This window comes from Mesoplodon bidens (genome assembly GCF_964165515.1).
Source record: "Mesoplodon bidens genome assembly, chromosome: 8".
In the NCBI taxonomy this organism is placed as follows: Eukaryota; Metazoa; Chordata; class Mammalia; order Artiodactyla; family Ziphiidae; genus Mesoplodon; species Mesoplodon bidens.
In genome coordinates this window covers 6,545,662-6,566,427 of record NC_138165.1, presented here as the reverse complement: position 1 = coordinate 6,566,427, position 20,766 = coordinate 6,545,662, and the positions used below count along the sequence as shown (strand labels likewise).

Here is a 20,766-nt window from a genome sequence, read left to right as displayed (position 1 = left end):
TTTCATGTTCGGCCCACTTCTTTGCATTAATCCACTTTTAAAAACAGAGGGAGCAGCAGTGCTGTGAAGAAAGCAAGGGATAGAGAGACACACACTGAAAACGTCAATAAAAAGCCCCTTTCCTGGCCAATGGTCACAGAACTACATCTTTACTGAGGTCGTAGGAGCAGTGGTCGTACCACAGGTAGGTCTCTGCTAAAAGTACAGGATACACAAAAAGATAGACGCTGGCGTGTTTGAAGAACAGAAGTGAAGTAATCTACTACAAAGGCAACGTGTAAATATGGAAGCTTGTATTTAAAATATTTACTACTTAAAATTCATCACAGCTGCACCCCAATTTCGTGACAAAGCATTCAGACCATGTAAATCTCGGATGCAAATGCAGTCACACAGTCAGAGGCTTACAGCGTTTACTCTTTGTTCCCAGTCATGTTTGTCATCAGACAATATTTCCCTAATCTTGTTTATGGACTCCTCAAGGTCTCGGCTGGAGTAAATCTGTAAGCAAAGTTAATTTACAATCAATAGGAGAAATTTTACAGAATAAACAAAGATTATTCCTTAATTACCTGAAGTCAAGGGCGCTTAGTAAGCCCAGTAAAAGAAATTATTTCATTTTTCAGAAGGGCCTTCAAGATAACATCTAGTCAAGTTTGTCTTAGATTGAGCTTCTTTGCTGCTGTGAACGTATACCGACTAGATCCGATGCCCACGTATGGATAACCTTGCCTCAAATACGGCTTTACTGTAAGTTAACAGATAATTTCATGTACAAAAGAGAAAAAAGCCCACTGGGGAACCGGCAGTGATGCACAAGTCACTGATTACTCTTAGCGTTTTTTGTAACACCACATTATACAGGCAGACCTCAGAGACACTGCCGGGTCGCTTCCAGACCCCTGTCATAAAGTGAATATTGCAATGAAGCAGGTCACACGAATTCTTTTGGTCTCCTAGACTGTAGTGTATTAACTGTGCAATATCATTATGTCTAAAAAAAAAAAAAAAGTGTGCATACCTTAATTTAAAAATACTTTCTTGCTAAAATATGCTAACCATCCTCTGAGTCTTCAGTGAACTGTAATCTTTTTGCTGATGGAGGGTTTGAAATATTGTGAGAATTACCAAAATGTGACAAAGAGACACGAGATGAGCAAATGCCGTTGGAAAAAGGGCACCAACAGACGTGCTCGACGCAGGGTGGCCACAGACCTTCAGTCTGTAAAACTGCAGTATCCGTGAAGCACAACAAAGCGAAGCGCAATACAGCAAGTACGCCTGTACCTGCAACTTTAAATACTTTCAGGTCTGCTTTCTCATTTATCCTCACATATTACTCATAAGACAGTGAGGGGGAAAAAAAACCAAAAACAACCAAGAGTGAGGCATGCTGGGAAGGTCAAGGACGTAAGGATGGTCCTGAGCCTAAAACACTTGTTACCTGCTTCATACACACACACGGCGACCAAGCAGCAGGTGACAAGGGATTCACACAGACATTAAGTGCTGTAGGAATCCAGAGCACGGACACCTGATGTAGCACAAGCCCCGATCAACGAGAGACAGTGCTGAGCCACAAAGCAGTCGGAAAAGTGTGGCTGTACCCCAGCTTCTGTCAATCAACTCCGCCGCATCTGTTAGGTGGTACTTAAGGGGAGCATCAAGATGGAATAAACTAAGATTTTATGAAACCATTTCTTGTAGTTTTCAGACACCCAAATCCTTCAACTTTACAAACTTTTCTTGCTGAGGAAAATCCCTACACAAGCATGCTTCTTTGTTCTCTCTTCTAACCTAATCCCGCATTTCCCCCTCTTCTATGTGACCTGACCCACACGCTCACTGCAGGAGCAAGCTACTTCTCTCAGTTCTTACTGAAAGGTCACCTTGGGCCGTGACTTTCGCTCTCCTTTTCCTGGTCTGCAACCTGAGATCTCCTGTGGGCTTGACAGTCAGAATGACCCTACCTAGTAAGAAACTCCGCGTGTCGCACACTTGAAAAGTGAAACTTGAAGAATGAGCCCGTCCTTGTTTGTAATCAGACGAAACATCCTCACCCACCTGGACTGCAGGTACATCATCAAACGCTTTAATGAAGTCCTCTTCATCCACAGCACCAGCTCCCTCCTTTGCAGCTATAAAAAAGATCAATTTTTAAAATGTGAACAATGTGCGTTGGAGGAGTCTGAATATACAAAACCCAAGTTATGTTTTGGAAGATTTGTAACTATGTTTTAAGTCTTCTTAAGTTTAGAGTTTTGTGGCATTGACAAGCATTACAGGCTTTCAATATTAAGATAAAGTATAGTAATGTTACAGTGTAACATATGTTAGCTTAAAACCATTTAAAGACACTACTTGCTTAAGGAGGGCCAGGCTAGACTTTAAAGGATTTAGATGGTTTATACTGTATTAATGTATAAGTTGTTTCAAAGATTCCAAATAAACATGTAATAGAAATTTTAATTCTTCAGGGAATAAATGAAATTATGTCACTGTTAGGAATCTAGCAATTCTGTGAAACATTCAAATAAGTTCTAAAGAATTTAACAGTTTCATCTCAACTTCATATTGGTCTTCAAACATTATTTCGAAAGAAAAAAGGAAAAAAATTTTCATTTCCTTAAACTCATGATAACTGTCAATTTTTCATGTACATGTCAGTTGCACGTTGACCCCATGAAGTTGCTGTAAGATACTCTGTTACTTAAAAGTTGTTATAATAGCTATCATTTGGGAGAAAGCTTTTTCTGTTTGCTAATATGAGCGTCACTTCACATATGAAAATCATGTGACATTTTATCAGATGTTTCTTCTTCATAATCAAGGTTTCCAAATGGTTATCTACAGTCATCCCCGTAACCCTCATTAATGATTTATACTGATTAGTCTAAGTGCTTTTCTAGAGCTTCTTACCAGACAAGTTATCTGGAGTTTGAGGTCCTTGTGGACCACCTAGACAGAAAGGGCTTTAAAGACAACTCGTTACAGTGGTAAATACGTGTCATCTCTCTTGATGACTATTACTCTGCAGTCACAAGCAAACTACAAACAGACAACAGTAACACACTGTGAGTGGTGCTCTGTGTCTGCTTTAGGTTAGGCCTGCGTCCCGCTGAGCAGATGGGTGCTGAGCTGAGTGCTCCTCTGTGTGAGGCCTGGCACCACATACCGAAGAGGACTCGCGGGCCAAGCACAGTCCCTGGGCCCGAGGCATCTGACGGGGAGCCAACAGGGAAACTCATGACTATGGCGTTAGACGAAACCGAAAAGGACAGGATCAGGTCTGAGGGGAAGACAGGGTTGGTACCTCTGCACAGTCTACACAGGTCGGGTTTGTGCAAGGGGAACAGTGAGGGAAGGGAAGGAAAAGAAGTGGTCTGATGACACAGAAAATTTCTAAGCCTCGTCTGTGGAATGGATGCTACCCAAAAACGGATCAAGAAAACGCATTAGGAAGATTGTTCAGGGTTTCCCTGGTGGCACAGCGGTTAAGAATCCGCCTGCCAATGCAGAAGACACAGGCTCGAGCCCTGGTCCGGGAAGATCCCACATGCCATGGAGCAACAAAGCCCATGCGTCACAACTACTGACCCTGAGCTCTAGAGCCCACGAGCCACAACTACTGAGCCCTCACGCCACAACTACTTAAGCCCGTGTGCCTACAGCCCATGCTGCGCATCAAGAGAAGCCACTGCAATCAGAAGCCCGCACGCCGCAATGAAGAGTAACCCCTGCTCGTCGCAACTAGAGAAAGCCCGTGCGCAGCAACGAAGACCCAACACAGCCCAAAATTAATTAATTAATTAATTAATTAATTAATTAATTCTTTAAAAAAGTACTGATACATGCTCCAACAGAGATGAACCTCAAAAACATTATGCCAAGGGAAAGGAGCCAGACACAGGAGACTGCATATTGGATGCCTCCATTTCTATGATATTTCTAGATAGCTAAATGCCTAAAGACAAAACATGGGCTGGGGGAGGAAGGATGGGGAGGAACTGTTTAAAGGGGACAGGGGCTTCCTTTGAGGGATGAAACTGTGTTGCAACCAGGCGGAGGTGGTGGTTGCTCAACACTGTGAAGATAATAAATGCCACTGAACTGTTACCTTTAAAATGGTTGATTTCATGTTGTATGAATTTAAGCTCTTTAACAACAATACAAAATTCTTTTAAGGAACCAAAAAAGCAAAAGATTAGAAAGAACTAAGAAGAGCAACACAAACGTAAGACATGAGCCCAGCTCTTCCCTCTGCTGCCAGCACAGCTCCCGCTGTGCAGAGAGATGCTGTGCAGAGGCTGCGAGGGTGCTGAGCTGCTGAGTCAGGACACGACGCCCAGGGCTGCTGAGGAGAGCAAGAAAGGCCAGCGGGAGGAGGTGGCGTCCTAACGCAGGTCCTCACTTAGGCTTTACCTTAGCTCATCTGGCCGAGCCAAAAGCCCACTGCTGACAGTAAGCACGGTTCTAAGAGCAGCAGCTATGTGATTTTTTTAGAGGTAAAAAATTTACACAACATTGTAAATCAACTATACTTCAATAACATTTTTTTTTAAAAAGTAGGTAATTTGCATGTAAATTTAAAACATGACAGCCAAATGAAACCTGTCTATAACAAGGACTCAAAAGTACCTAAATTGGGGGATGGGATAGGAGGGGGATTAGGGAAGAAATCCTTATAAATCAATGTTCAAAGCCTCAGGGAGCTAACCCTTACCATTCACTAATTCGGCATCCCTACAGGGCCAAAATACATTTTAAAGACATAAGGTACAATCTGACTTTTGGACAGTCTCAGTCTTTTCTTTTCTTTTTTTTTAATTTTATTTGTTTATTTTTGGCTGTGTTGCGTCTTTTGCTGCTGCACGCTGGCTTTCTCTAGTTGCGGCAAGCGGGGGCTACTCTTTGTTGCGGTGCGCGGGCCTCTCACGGCGGTGGCTTCTCTTGTTGCGGAGCACAGGCTCTAGGCCTTCAGTAGTTGTGGCTCACGGACTCTAGAGCGCAGGCTCAGCAGTTGTGGCGCATGGGCTTAGCTGCTCTGTGGCATGTGGGATCTTCCTGGACCCGGGCTCGAACCCGTGTCCACTGCATTGGCAGGCGGATTCTTAACCACTGCGCCACCAGGGAAGCCCGGACAGTCTCATCTTGATACACAGCAACTGCTGAAAGGCCCCCTGGTAGTTTCAGGCATGGCTGGAGCCCGAGGCCATCAGGGTACCACGCGCTCTGCTCTGTGTGGGCTTCACGTGCCCAGAGGCTCTGCGTCAGCAAATGTGGCAACACAGCAGCTCAGACTTACAGCCTACCAGCTTATCAGCATCCACAGCAGAAGAGCCAGTGGAAGTGTATTGCCAACAGAATTACTTCACCTCTTAAGGATGCACAAGGCAAGCATCATGCACGTCTGGTTTTAAACGTCGGCAGAGCTGACCCCGCAGTACCACACTGGGCTCGGTCCTACCTGAAGACTTGGATCCAAGAGTGGATGAGCCGAGCCTGCGGGTAGTCCCCATTCCAACGTTTCTGCGGGAGCTTGCTGGAGCTTTGGATGACGTAGAGCTGGCGGAAGAAGGCCTATTACCATCCACAGAATCCTCATCATCAAAATTTTTATCTGAAGAATAAGCACAGAAATCGTTTTTTGTTTTTTGTTTTCATTTTTAAGTACTTTTTCACCTGAACTGAAAACAGCAACTAGTCTTAGAGATGAATGGTTTGCCAACTCTTTTGGAATCTGAGGTGCCCATCCAGGTCTAGAAAAAAGCCTTAGGTGAGTCAAGAATGCAGCTACAAACATCCTGTTTGCTTTCACACATCTGGAATGCTCTCCACCCCGATTCTGGAAAACCATAAAGAAGAAAATAACCTCTCATAAAACTACCACCTAGGAGCAGTTACTTTAACAATTTGACAGATTTCTGACCATTCTCTCAGGCATTTTTTTAATAGTTAACATGAGACTATATTGCATTTTTGGATACTGTGTATTTCAAATATGTCCTTTTTACCACATGATGAAACATTCTTCATAAACACTATTTTCACAGTTCTATGGTACTTTGCAATTGGAAAATGGCACAAATGAAAAATACATTCATTGTTAGACATTTAGGATGAGTCTAATAACTTACCATTAGAAATAATATTGCAACAGATACCTTTCTACCTGCATCTTTGTTTGAACTTCTAATAATTTTAAGAAAAAAAAATTCCTGGAAGAAGGATTACTGGGTCAAAGAGTATGATAAAGTTTTTTTCTTTTTTTTTTTTTTTTTCGGGCCTCTCACTGTTGTGGCCTCTCCCGTTGCGGAGCACAGGCTCCGGACGCGCAGGCTCAGCGGCCATGGCCCACGGGCCCAGCCGCTCCGCGGCATGTGGGATCTTCCCGGACCGGGGCACGAACCCGTGTCCCCTGCATCAGCAGGCGGACTGTCAACCACTGCGCCACCAGGGAAGCCCTATGATAAAGTTTTTGATGGGTACAGCCAAACTTATTTTCAGAAAGCTCATATAAATACATACTTTTTCTGGAAATTCAAAGAAGGGCCTATCTTGCCACACCCTTGCCAATGCTGAATATAAAAAAAAAAAAGCAAGCCTCTTCTTTACGTTGCATTCCTCTTATAGTGAAGTTGAGCATTTTTTCATAAGTTCATTAACTTCTAAATTTTCTAAACAGCAGGAAATCCAACCAATATTCCTCAAGTTGCATTTAAAATTAAAAAAAAGAAAACCATCTTTGGGCTTATAAAAATGAACATACTTATGAACAGCATTTTGATGGCACAAAAATTAAAGCTCTCACGATGCACTATACAGAGCACGTGTGGGTCATTCAGGGGGCTAAACAAAGAACTTAGGAGTCATTAAAAACAAAAAAAGAAAACTGACGTCCGTAGCCGGCAATATTCATGATTTCTGAAAAAGGGCGTTAGATTTTTACCAGAAAGTCTGAAGTAAATAATTGCTGACCAAAAAACAGATACAAATAACCTGTTTTTCTTGCTCTAGCTGCTTCTCAGCTGAACTATCAACAGCCAAGTCTTGTGTCTACTCAGGACCCTAAGGTTCCTTACACCTCACCAAAAATCCCCTTCAAATCACAGGGCTTCTTTTATTCAACAGTCAGGGAGGAACCACATCCTCACAAATGCTGATCCCTGTGCAAACAGCTTCCCTCAACACGCCTTTACATTCCCCATCGCCTGGGCAAGCTGTGCTGTAATCCACACAGCAAGCTCTTGCTGATTCAGGCGTTCAGTGGTCTATGAGCACAGACTTCCCACGTGGATTCAGAAGTGATTCTTACACTGCAGAGCACACTGACAAGGCCCCTGCAAGAGTAAAACTTGGTCTGAAGTACAGGACGAGGTCACCCACTGAGCACACTGACAGGAGCCCCGAGAGCACATGGACCGCTGTCATGACGCGGCCACGCTGCGGGACTGTGTCATTACTTCGCTCAGAACAGTGAGAGCCCCGGGCTGTGGGGAAGGTAAATAGTGAGTGGGGGACACGACCACGACTAAGCTTCACTCAAAAACGCATGTACATTGTGTTTAGCTTTGTCTTTCTAACACCGGCAGGCATGCCATGTAGAAATGCGTTCACTTAGTGAGAATTATTTTCAGTGGGCCGATTTCACTGGAATTCCTGGGATTTCCACTTGCAGCAATGATGCATTAGCAAGGACCTAACCTCTTAAGAGAAGCCAGACAGAATATGTAAAACAACTACTTTCAGACAGGACAACAGGCAGTGCAGAGCTGAGATGCCTCAGAGAAGGGAAACAAACAAGGTGAGCTCTACAATCACCCCAAGTTCCTGCCTGGAGACAATTCCCAGGCCACCCAGGCCAGGGAGCCTTGACAGCCTTGCTAAGCGGAGAAAATGAAGACCAGACTCCAGGGGGGCCAGGTAGCTGGGAGAGGCAGGGCCGAGTGCTGGAGAAGAGAGAGCCACACAGAAAGAGAGCTCTAGGCATGCCTTAAGTTCTGGGCCCCACCGTGTGAGTGAGATGCCCTAAGGGAGGGCAAAAAACGGCCAGGAGACTGTAAACTGAACAACCCCCAAAGTCCACACAAAGCAGGAAGTTGCTCGAGCACCAGAGCTGGGGTGCCCTTGGTGACTCACTGGAGGCATTCAGTAGAGACCCCAGAGAGAGCAAGCCTAGTAGTGGGGCCAGGTCTCAAGGACAGTAGACAGGTCTGCAAGTAACTCAACTGCTTTGCCAAACAAAGCGTGACATTCTTTAAAGGACTAGAACAAAATGCAGATGCTCAACAACGTAACAGTCACAGCACACAACATCTAATCAAAATTTCATAAACAGATGAGAAGCAGGGAAATGTGGCTCATAATCGAAGAGAAAAACGTCAAGAGCTAGGGAGGGACCCACTAGGAAATGACGGAGATGATGGAACCTGCAGACAGGAACGTTACAACTGCCACACCTGTGTTCAAGGATTAAAGGGACTCACAGACATAATGAGAGAAAAGGAAGGCGTTTTAAAAGGACCAAATGGAACTTCTAGAAATTAAGAAAGCACAGTAGCTGAAATGAAAATATCGTTGAAATGGGATTCAAAGCAGATTAGACACTGCAAAAGAAGGGGAAAATGAGAGAATTTAAACACACAGCAATAAAATTTAACCAAAATTAAGCATAGAGACAAAAAAAAAAAAAGGCTGAAAAAGAAAAGAAACAAGAGGAACAGTCTCAGAGATCTGTAGGATGATATCCAGCAGTCCAAAGCACGTGAAATTGCACTGCCAGCAGAAGCCAGCGGGGGAAAGACACATTTTATACTGAGGAACAAAATGACAACAGCTTTCATCAGAAACCACGTGTGGGGCTTCCCTGGTGGCGCAGTGGTTGCGAGTCCGCCTGCCGATGCAGGGGACACGGGTTCGTGCCCCGGTCCGGGAAGATCCCACATGCCGCAGAGTGGCTGGGCCCGTGAGCCATGGCCGCTGAGCCTGTGCGTCTGGAGCCTGTGCTCCGCAACGGGAGAGGCCACAGCAGTGAGAGGTCTGCGTACCGCAAAAAAAAAAAAGAAACCATGTGTGCCAGAAGACAACAGAATGACATCTTGAAAATGGTGAAAGGAAAGTATTAACCTAGAATTCTACATCCAGCAGGAATATCTTCTAAGAACAGAGGCTGAATTAAAACTTATTCAGACAAACAAAAACAGAATTTACCACCAGCAGACCAGCACTCCAGGGAATGCTGAAGATCTTCAGGCAAAAGGAAAATGATAACAAACGGAAACTTGGAATTACATAAAGAAATGAAGATCACTGGTGATAGTAAATATGTGGATAAATATAAGACTTTCTTCTCGTATTTTAACTACTGTAAAAGAGAACTGACTATTTAAGGCAGAAATAAAATACTCAGCATTTGGTCTCCATTCTTTTTATATTCTCATGTTACAGGAGGATAACCTCACGGCCAGAGAAAGCATCTATGTCGGCATGTGGAGATCCAGGCGGTTAGGATATACGTTGCCGTAAGGGATGCCACACAGAAAACTGGGTAAGTATGAGGAGCATGGAAGCGGTTCAGACTCGTCCTCAAAGAGCTTGTAGTTGTAAAAGTTAATCACAGCTTGTCCGCGTTCACTGCAGATGTCGCATTACGTCCGCGCACGACGCAGCTGCTTCATCACCAGTGTCGGCGTGGAAACGGCCCCCAGGGAAGGGAAGGGGTAAAGGCAGCCAGCGGGAGGTTTTTTAAAACTGAGCTCCGACGGTCCCGACTCAGCCTCTTTACTTCCCCTTTGGAAACAAATCTAACGGGCTTACTTATTCAATTTTCTAAACAGATGAGAAGCAACTAAATATAGAAATAGCGAGAAAGGGGGGTGGAACACAGGAGTTAAGAACAGTGATGTGAATGAAAAGTGACAGTTGAAAGCCCGACAGCTAGACAGAAACTATAAAAAGCAAACACGCACATAGAAAACACCCCGAACTCACAAGGCTTAGAACCCAGTGCAGGGGTCAAAGCACGTGTCCCAACCTAAAAGCGCAGTACTGCGTGCCCGTCACCACGACGCTGCACCAGCAAGATTACATGATTGTTCATGGGATCCATGTGCTAACAGAGAAAGTAATTCACGTTTTCTATCTGAGTTAGAAATTCAGGGGAACAGGAACAAGGGTGTAGTCACTTACCAGGTTAAATGTGCCCAGAGAGGTGTTTGGAGGATAAAAGTCAACTGAGCCTATTATTTGAAAACTAACACACCGTCTAAAAATAAGTTTGCCCTCTGGTTCCCAGCCTTTGGGACACCCAGAAATTAAAATCAAATTCAAAAGGGGGTTAGGCCCTCAGAAAGGTACCCAAGTTTCAGTTAACTGGGGTTAAATTTCTCTTACGTAGAAGGTGCCGTTCCTGACCTGGACAAATGAGCTCTGTCTGCCACTGCACTCGGTCACAGAGGAGACACACTCGGGATCCAGTCCAGGGTGAGGGGTCTCGTGGTCTCTGGGTCTAATATGTTTCAGTATCTTTCAAGTAAATCAATCCATACTGAACTCTACGAGTCCCTTACATTCCCATTTTCTTCAGGCTTTTCAGCTAAGCAGACATCTGTTAGAATATAGCCTCTTTTTCTAGAGCTTTAACTAAGGCAAACACATGTGTGAGAATCAGTATTTTTAGCTATGCAAGCTTTTGCTATTACATCAACTTAAAACTTTTCACACATTAAGACAACATCTGTTACACAGAAAACGTTCTTAGACAAGGATCGGTTCTCCCTGAGCCCAGAGAAATAATTAATTCTATCTCCTGGCACCACTGCGAAGACTGTCATTCTGAGGGTCACTTCTCTCGTGTGACAGCCTGGGGTAGAAACCTGGCATAAGCTCACTGGCGCCTTTGGTTCCTTTAATCTCTTAAAAATCACCCCAGTTCCATTCCCCCTTTTACAGCATTGGGACAAGACATTTAAAAATAACGCGTGAAACTTCTACAGTGTGACTCTAATTTTCATCCAACTCTCAATCACCCCACTCCTGGTAACCCAATTAGCAGGCAGGCATCGTGAAGTGAAAAACAGCAGTAAAACAGCATGCCCCAAAGAACTGTTGATACAATAGAGATGTTAAAGCACAGAAGAGAACCTTTTGAGAAAAAATTAGAAGTCCAGAGAGCGCACACAGTCATTCGTGGACTTAGCAGCAAACCAGCCTAGTTCTCAAGGCTGAGTAAGTCTGTGAACTTGTGCTGAAGTCCTGAACTGTGGTCCAGATGCTGGACAGAGGCTGGCGAGCGGCCAGGGCCGGCACAGGCGGGGCAGAAGCAGTCCCTCCATCAGCCTGAACTGACCCACATTCTGAACCCCCTAAGGAAGGGCCGGCGGAGCCCCGGCGGCCTCAGGACTGAGCTGTAACCAGGCTGGATCGGGGATGATACAAAGCAACAAGCCACACACAGACTCTCGGTCAAAAGTCATCACACAGACCATCGCACAGCACTGTGACTAGAGGTTCAGGTCCAGGAGGGGCAGAAAAACATATCAGTCTAAAGACTGACTTCAAGTTTGGTGTTTAGAACTTGGAATTACAAGTTTTGAGTCATATTGTCCATTTAGAAAATGTATTCACTCATCTATGAGGACGAACAAAATGTCACAGACACTAAGAGGAGGTGTCTGTCCCGTTGTCCATCTGCCAGGGAGGCCAAAACCTAAACCGCCAAGCTTTTCCTCTTTTTTCCCCTGAGGCAGGCTGTGGCCCACGCAGGTCCAACGGGGAGACAGTTCCTCGTTCGTTCTCTTTATAAAGACAACTAACTCCCTGTGTCAGGGTCACTTTGTGGAAGCTGATACCCCAACAGGCTTTCAGCTTCACCCACTCCCTGTTACTGAAATTCTCCTCCAAGGGAATGAGAAATGCGGCAGCCTAGTAACTGGAGCATAATTAGCACTCCCAAGAGAAGGCTGCACAGAGACACGGTAAGAAGCCCAAAGGCAGGCTGCTTTCCGTAAATATCCCCGAATATCTTGTCTTGATCTGTCACACCTCTAAGCCGTGGCTGACGGCCCCATACACCAAGCACACTCCTGTGTCATCCTGAACATGCCATCCTCTGCGAGTCTCCCTGGCTCTGTTCTGCTCTGGGCTGCACAGCCGTACGTCTGCCTTTTACTCCGACTCCCCCTGTGATGAGCTGTGTGCAGATCTGTTCTGTCTCTCTGTCCCTGGAGCAGACACATTCTTCTGGAATCCCTAACACCCACAACAGAGCCTAGGCCAACACACAGTAGGGCAATCAGATAGTTAACTCTGGCAGTCCGCAGGAAAGAAGTCAAAACTTGTGAATGGATGCAAACCATTCTTCATGTATCTTTTTCAGAAGCTTTTACTACTTTTAAAAATGTATAAGGCTTCATTAGATAATATAGTCAAACAAAGTTTGAAAATATCTGAGGGAAAATGAAGAAAGTAAGGTAAAATACAACCCTAAATGTTTTTTTAACCTTCCTGATGTCCTACCAGTCAGAAATCTTTATTCCTTTTTTTCTGACAAAACATATACCTATTTAAAAATTAAAAGTCAAAGTCCTCTTATATCAATCATAACCCCCCAAAATTAAACCGTTCACAACGATATATATGCATTTCCAGACTTCAATGCATGCATAAACCTACCATTATACACACATATGCAACAAAAACTGTTTTGCCCACTACCAATATTTAGTAGGTATTTTTTCTGTATCAGTCTAATCCATTTTGAAGACTACTATTACACAGCTCACATATATAACATTTGATCAGTTGCTTATAGATAGCTTGATTATTTCAAATCTTTCACCCTCATAACACCACCGCAGTCATGTGTTTAACAGCAACAGTGAATGCACACCTAGGTCTGCAAATAATTGCATGCCAGGCCGTGTCTGGGGCTTTGCCTATTCTCATCAAATGCTCCTGACCACCCTAAGAGGGAAGCACTATCATGACTCCACGTTAAGGGTGGAAAATCTTAATGCAGCCAGATACAAGTGCCTAGAGTCACACAGTTAATAACTAAGAGGGGGTGAAGCCAGGGTTCAAGTCTATGTGTGTCTGACTCAAGATCCTAGGATCTGAGTTGTGATAACAAACAACCACCACACAAAAAGAGCAATTCATGTAAACTGGCCACCGTGTGCTGAGCGCTGTGCTCAGTACTTTCTGTGAATTATCTTATTTAATTCTTACAACATGCCTTTGCTTACTTAAGATAATTTCTTAAACACGGAATCATCAGTAACTCTTATGGCTACAGACATAGAAATCCTCAACAAAGTATCAGCAAACCAAAACTAGCAACATAAAAAAAACTATCACCATGGCCAAGCAGGATTTTTCCCAAGAATGGAATGTTGGTTTAATATATAAAACTTAATTTAATACATCATATTAATAAACTACAAGACAAAAATACATGCTCAGTAGATGCAATAAAAGTATTTGACAATACTGGGGGGGGAAGAAGCCTTTCATGCTAAAAACACCACAAACAGGGAATAGAAGGGAACTCCCTCAACCTGATGAAGACTAGCTACAAAATACAAAAAGCACACTGTTAACATCTTATTTAACGGTGACAGACTAGATGTTTTCTCCCTAAGATGAGGAACAAGACAAGCAGCCTGCTCTCCCCACTTCTATTCAACCCTGTACTAGAGGTTCTAGCCAGGACGATTAGCAAATAGGAAGAACTAAAGTTATCTCTATTCACAGATGACACAACCTTGTATATAGAAAGTTCTAAGGAATTCACTAAAAAAAACTATTAGCACTAATAAATGAGTTCAGAGAGGTCGCAGAATATTAAACCAAAATAGAAAAATCCGTTGTATTTTTATACATCAGCAATGAACAATCAAAAATGAAATTAAGAAAGCAATTAACAATAACATCAAGGAAAAAAAATACTTAGGAGTAACTTTAACAAAAGTTACGTTACAGCACGTTTGCTGAAAACTGCGTAACATTACTGAGAGAAATTAAAGACGTAATAAATGGAAAGACAGCTCATGTTCATGGATCAGAAGACTTATGAAAAGTTACTTTGCTCATTATCCAAACTGTATTTCTCGCCCATTTGTCCTCACCAGCTTTGACTTTTGACCAAAGTTGGACGGTGCCTAGAGAGGCATGAGGGTGCACACCACACTGTCTGCAGCGGGTGGCTGGGTAAAAGGCTCTTTCTCTACAAAGTTCCTACACTCCTCTCTGTCAAAATATGGGGAGTGGGGTAAGTGTACCCCCCCAAATCCAGTCAGTATGGACCAGCAGTGAAACCAAGAAGGACCCTGAGGGGCTTCTGGGCATGAAAGCCTTTTTGTTGCCCGTTTCTTGTAGGCAAAACTCCAGCCTCCATGATCTTCCCTGAGTTCCAAAGGGCGGATTTGAATGGCAACCCCACCCTTGAACTATTGCTATGCGACTCTTCATCAAATCCTCCCAGCTTGGGACACACGGTTTTGAGGGCAGGAGCCCACGGTGTCCCCCTCTGCCTGGCAAAGCAATAAAGCTATACATTTCTGCTTCACCCAGAACTCTGTCTCTGGGATTGGATTCGGCTCCGGCGCGCAGAGGCTGAGCTTTCGGCATCAGCGCTAACTCGGACCAGTCCTGCTTAACAGGGCTCGGTGACGAACACCCTTCCATATCCACATTCTGAAACAAAACTTCCTCTGCCCTGCGTACAAAATTAAGAAATGCTTTTTAAGCATTTCAGAGCACAAGGCGTAGAAAAACTTTAACCTGGCGGGAAACACTGGCACATTGCGCAGAACAAAACCGGACACGGCGCGACGGGAGCGACGAGGGTGCTGAGCGCGTGTTACGGCTGCAGTCACCCACTGTCCATCCCGAAAAAGCAGAGCTGAAGCACAGGCAAGCTCAACGCCGAGGATGAGTTTCCACCCCCTCGGCCGTGCGCATGTCCACCCGACACCCGCAGAGCAGGTGATCCAGTAGGGAGGGTGGAGGCCAAGATGGGAGGACAAGGAGGAAGTTCAGTGCGGGCTTACTCATCCCCTAAGAAGGGCGCGAAAGGGGAAGCAACTGGGGTAGACACGATCAGAAGCTGGAGAGGGAAAGAGGGGAGAGGACCCAGAGCAAAGCTGCGCCGACACCGGCACCGCCAGGGACGACTGATGAGCCCTCCCCGCGCAGGTCAGGGCGCGCTGCTTCTTTGGCGTCGGATGGAGAACGTGCCGGCCGCTGCTCTACAGCGAGCCGCTCAGGAGAGACGCGGCGGAGCCCGCGGCCGGCCCCGTGGGGGAGGAACGCACGGCGGGCGCTGGGCGGTGAGCCTGTCCCCACACAGGGCCACGGGCCACCGGCCAGAGGCCTGCACCTCCATCAAGACCAACCTTGAGGCTGAAAAAGGGGTTTAAAAACGGAGTCCGCCTTCTGCCTACGCAATGTGTGTCTCTCTAAATAAACCTGCTTCCACTTTATTTAATCAATTAAAGTAAAATAAAAAGAGGTTTAATAGAATGGACATTGGCTCCTGTTTCCCAGTCTGTGAAGAAAGGGTGCTACTGCCCACCAACAGGGATCATCCGCAGGCAGCCCTCTTCCACCGCCAGCTCCGACAGACCTGGGGGACGACCCCCTGTGACCACAGCGCTGCCTCGGGGCTGGGCGGGACCCAGAGGCTCTGCCGCACCTGCCACCTAAGTCCCGGCAGAGCCTGTCTTTCTGCAGGATTGGGGCCAGGTGGAGGGCAGCCTAGCACTGCTGCAGCCCGCAGAAGGGAGGCCCCAGCCTAAGAGGGAAGCGGGAAGCGAGCAGAAGGCGGCAGCGCAGAGGTCGGGGTAGAGCGGAGGCCAACGCCGCGTCTGTGTGCCTGGGGACCAAACGAGACCCCTCGGTCACCCGAGCCAATTAATCCCCCTTTCTACTCATATACCTGGAGTGGAGGTGTACCACGTATAATCAAGGGGCTCTCTGTACCACTTGAAGGGGGTGTCACACAGATTAGACAGAATATACGCAAAGGTAGGAAAACTCCAACTGCTCAACAAACAGCAGCTGTTACGCTGTGTCACTGTGTGATGCCCTGAGTACAAAAAAGCAACCTTTCAAAAATATGTGGATGGAGCTGAAGAATGAGGAATAGAATTCTTTTTTCTTTAATTGAAGAACAGTTGATCTACAATGTTGAGTTAATTTCTCCTGTACAGCAAAGTGATTCAGTTATACATATATATACATTCTTTTTTTTGTTTGTTTTTTTTTGTTTTTTGCGGTATGCGGGCCTCTCATTGTTGTGGCCTCTCCCGTTGCGAAGCACAGGCTCCGGACGCGCAGGCTCAGCAGCCATGGCTCACGGGCCCAGCCGCTCCGTGGCATGTGGGATCTTCCCAGACCGGGGCACGAACCCGTGTCCCCTGCATCGGCAGGCGGACTCTCAACCACTGCGCCACCAGGGGAGCCCTACATTCTTTTTTTAAAATATTCTGCCCCATTGTGGTTTTATCACAGGATACTGAATACAGTTCCCAGTGCTACACAGTAGGATCTTGTTGGTTTTTTGTTTGTCTTTTTATAAATTTATTTATTTATTTATTTATTTATGGCTGCGTTGGGTCTTGGTTGTGGTGCAGGGGCTTCTCATTGTGGTGGCTTCTCGTTACAGAGCACAGGCTCCAGGCGCACGGGCTTCAGTAGTTGTCACACACGGGCTCAGTAGTCGTGGCTCATGGGCTCTAAAGTGCAGGCTCAGTAGTTGTGGCACGTGGGCTCAGCAGTTGTGGCTCATGAGCTCTAGAGCGCAGGCTCAGTAGTTGTGGCGCACGGGCTTAGTTGCTCCGTGGCATGTGGGATCTTCCCAGACCGGGGCTTGAACCCATGTCCCCTGCATTGGCAGGAGGATTCTTAACCACTGCACCACCAGGGAAGTCCAGACCTTGTTGTTTATCCACTCTATATATAACAGTTTGCGTCTGCTAATCCCAAACTCCCAGCCCATCCCTCCCCCACCTCCTTCTCCCTTGGCAACCACCAGTCTGTTCTCTATGTCTGGGAGTCTGTTCCTGTTCTGTAGAAAAGTTCATTTGTGTCATATTTTAGAGGAACAGAATTCTTTTAATGCTCTTATAAAAGGCACAGAACTAATTCAGGTTATACAGTAAAAGAAATGTAGGGACATTTTTGAGAAACAGAAGAATGCCTCAAACTCCCTTCTGTAGAGCTGGTTCCAAAATAGAAGGAAGGATCCACCTGCCCCCTTGTCCAGAAGCCTTGGGATGGTCTCAACGACAATTTTCTCAGGGTCACAGGAAAGAAATGTGTCATTTATAAGGTAAAGGAAGAAAACTAAATTAGGAATCTGCTTCTACCAAGTGGCACCAACTTTTAAATTCTCTCTAAACCCTCCACGGCCTGCCTGTGACTTAGAAGTTCAAGGCCAAGGCACAGGGTCACCTGAGAGGTGATGTGGTCTCAGAATACTCACTTTGCTGCTTCTGTAACAAAACTGGATGGATGCCCAGAGGCAGTGGACTCCTCCCCTTGGGGGGCGGGAGCGGGGTTTACTGGAGAGGACACCCCCTCAGAATACTCAGAGCACACCACGTGCCGCTTCCTTCCTTCGTCTCTTCTGCATTCATTTACCAAGGACACCTCTGTGCCCGGTACTCTGCTGGGAGGTGGGATGCAGACAGGATGGCGTGGCTCTCATCCTGGAGTTCACGGTCCAGAGTGGGAAACAGACACACACAACCCGCAGCAGTTATGACTCAGTGTGACGCTTTGCTAAAGGCACGCACAGGATATGCCAAGTGGGCACAGAAGAGGGGCAGAGAGAACAGGGCCAAATCAGCCAGAAAGGGTTCCCTGTGCACCACCACCCCCGCCCCGACCCTCTGACGTGACTCACTCCATCACTTGTGTCCGATACCGGAGGACTTCACGTGAACTGGGACCGTGAAATGCTTTAAATGGGTGCACAGCCTACACGCTTCAGGAACACGGTAGACCATCACGCTGAGCGAACACATGGTGAAACAGCACCCATTCTCAAGACACCTCCCGGACAGACGGAGGAGGGGCAAGGGACAGGGAACTAACTAGCCAGCGGCCCTCTGCACACAGACAGGTCCAGGAGCCCCAGCGTTCTGGGACTATCCCCATCTTGGGCGCCAGAGAGCAGAGGGCACAGTCGCCAAGTCGTGCCCAGTGGTTTGAGTTACTGAAGTTGGTGTCTCCTGACCAGTGTGAAGGCCCAACTAAAACGAACCCTGTTAGTACGATGCCTTCCCCAAAGAAAAGAACCCACAGCGACACAGCAATCATCAGGTACAGAAGATCAACCCTGAAGAACAGTATCTCCCAACACACCTCAGGAAGACTATAAACTCATCCTTGGAACCGACCAAAAGGGAGCGACACAAAGAGATGGCTACTTTATTATCCTGAGTATCTCAGGGGGCGAAGGAGGGAAGACGGGGATGGACCAGCCTTCCTGCCGGAAGAGCTGGCCACGGAGCTCGGGGACGACTTGAACTGTCCCCGTATTAACAGGGTCTGGTGAGCAACCACGAACTCCCGGCGGCCAGACGGAAAACGTGGCTTTCCATTCTGCCAAGAACCGTCGTTCCCAGACATAGGTGTGTTAGTGCCTTAAGATGTGGACAGATCCAGGGAGAGAGAAACGCAGGAGGAGCCTGCCCCAGGGGTGCCTCTGCCTCTCACACTCCTGCTGCCCGCAAGGGTCACAGAGCGGGGACCTGGGACCGTCCTCCACGAGCCACCCAACCCCAGGTCACTCGGCCAGAGGAGGAGAGGGCACAGGAGGCTTAAATCAGCAGTCGTTGGTGTGATTCTCTCTCTTGCAGATGCCGCAGGTGCTCTGGGGCAGAAGACAGTTCCTCACACAGGTGGGAATCCCTCCTGCTTCAGCCCTGCACAGAGCCCCGTAGAAAGTTTAACTCATTTCACTACTGACTGTTGTATTCTCCGGCCATGACTGTTTAGCTACCTTCAGGCTTCTCTCCTAGGAAGCAAGATTATCAAAGGGATTACCAAGGGATTACACTAAATCCCATGAAACACAGATCAGTCAAGCTCAGGACAGCTCAAAAAGAGATTCTAAGGAAGAATTAACCCTTGTAATGAACAAAAATTCACAGTCTTGTGAATTTTAAGAATCTGGCAATACTTCCAAGTAAAGATCCCTGAGTCACCACTGCAGCAAGAGTTTGGGTCTGTTTCATCTTCTCCAACGATTACTGGGCCGCGTTTCTCTAGTGCAATTTTCATTCAAATCTCAACAATTCCAGTCTTACCATCTGAAAAGTTAAAAGTCACATTACAGTTGACGGTTTTCTATGATGTTAATAAGAATAGGGCCTTTGGATAACTGTAACACACACAGCCTAAAAACCAATTTACTACCGCTAAGGCCTTAGTATCTTTTACTGAACTTACTCTCTCAGCTACCTGCAGTTCACAATGCCATGATTATGTACATAATTACAAAGCAAACAGTTATAAACCAAGAATAACTTGTTTGAAACTTTCAAAGTAGTTCGCTTTCTAAAATTCTTTTAATCTCATCTGGGCCCATTAACTGCTAAATGGCACTCAGATTTGTTGCTGTTATTTGTCTAGAGAATCATCCAGACTGAGTCGCTACCAGCTAAGGGCTTCTAAGACAGACATTCTGATGCCTGGCCAGGTGTAGAGGCCACCCAGCTGCAGGCTAAACACAGGAAGCAAGCAAAGGAAAGCTCAGGGCAATATCAACACCGCCGGAGGCTGTGAGCCTGTGTATTTTAAGGGGAGAAAGTACAAGTAAGTACAGTTATACTACATAAGGTGCAGGATATCCTCAGAGAGGCTTTTGGTAAATTGTAAGCCTACTGCTGAAATCACTTGTCTGATAACTGTCCTTCACGCTGATCACGTGCTTATTTTCTGGCCCTAAGAATAGGGCACGTGAGCGCGCAGACCACGTGGCCGCCACCGGGGCCGGCTCACCGTTACCCTGAGCCCCGCAGCCCTCCCCAGCTCCCAAGCCAATTCCCACGTAACAGCGTCCCAGTCCACAGGAGACCGCCACGTGAGGGTGCTTATGAGCGCGGACACCCTCGCTCCCCTCTGGCCGCCGGTCAAAAGTCAGCCTCGCAGGCACCTCTGGGCACACGGGGGGACCCCATCACAGCCCCTCAGCCCGGCTCAAAAACGTGCTCTGGGGGGCTTCCCTGGTGGCGCAGTGGTTGAGAGTCCGCCTGCCGATGCAGGGGACGCGGGTTCGTGCCCCGGTCTGGGAGGATCCCACGTGCCGCGGAGCGGCTGGGCCCGTGAGCCATGGCTGTTGAGCCTGTGCGTCCGGAGCCTGTGCTCCGCAACGGGAGAGGCCACAACAGTGAGAGGCCCATGTAACGCAAAAAAAAAAAAAAAAAAAAAAAAAACGTGCTCTGGCAGCAGACTGCCTTCCGGTGGCTAATGGGCTCCTCCCAGCAGTGGGAGGGGAGCAAGGAACCTGGTGGGGAAGAGGGGAGAAAAACGGAGGAGAGGGAAGGAATGAGGAGAGAATGGCAGGAGAGGACAGACCCTCTTTCTGAAGTTCTAATGCACGAGCAAAGCGTTGCTCTCCTTGGGACTGCGGGCTGGCGGCTGCCTGACTCTGACAACCACCTCCCTCCTTTGTCCCTCCGTCCTGTCCGGCGACCGCGGGAGGGGCTAGTCCCTTCCGGACACGCTGCCAGGCCCTGGGAAGACAGGAAGAGCAAA

At 46.7% G+C, this 20,766-nt stretch overlaps 1 protein-coding gene across 3 annotated transcripts in view; it reads right to left on the bottom strand.

The window, feature by feature from the left end:
- CLASP1 (cytoplasmic linker associated protein 1) overlaps nt 1–20,766 on the bottom strand; it is a 268,761-nt gene that overhangs the window by 111,837 nt on the left and 136,158 nt on the right. For all 3 annotated transcript variants that reach the window (XM_081241674.1, XM_081241676.1, XM_081241675.1), the window contains 3 exons: nt 5,468–5,620; nt 2,065–2,138; nt 409–501 (listed from right to left, as the gene is read on the bottom strand). In XM_081241674.1, coding sequence (XP_081097800.1) covers nt 409–501; nt 2,065–2,138; nt 5,468–5,620 — 320 coding nt within the window. The remainder of the gene's footprint in view (nt 1–408; nt 502–2,064; nt 2,139–5,467; nt 5,621–20,766) is intronic.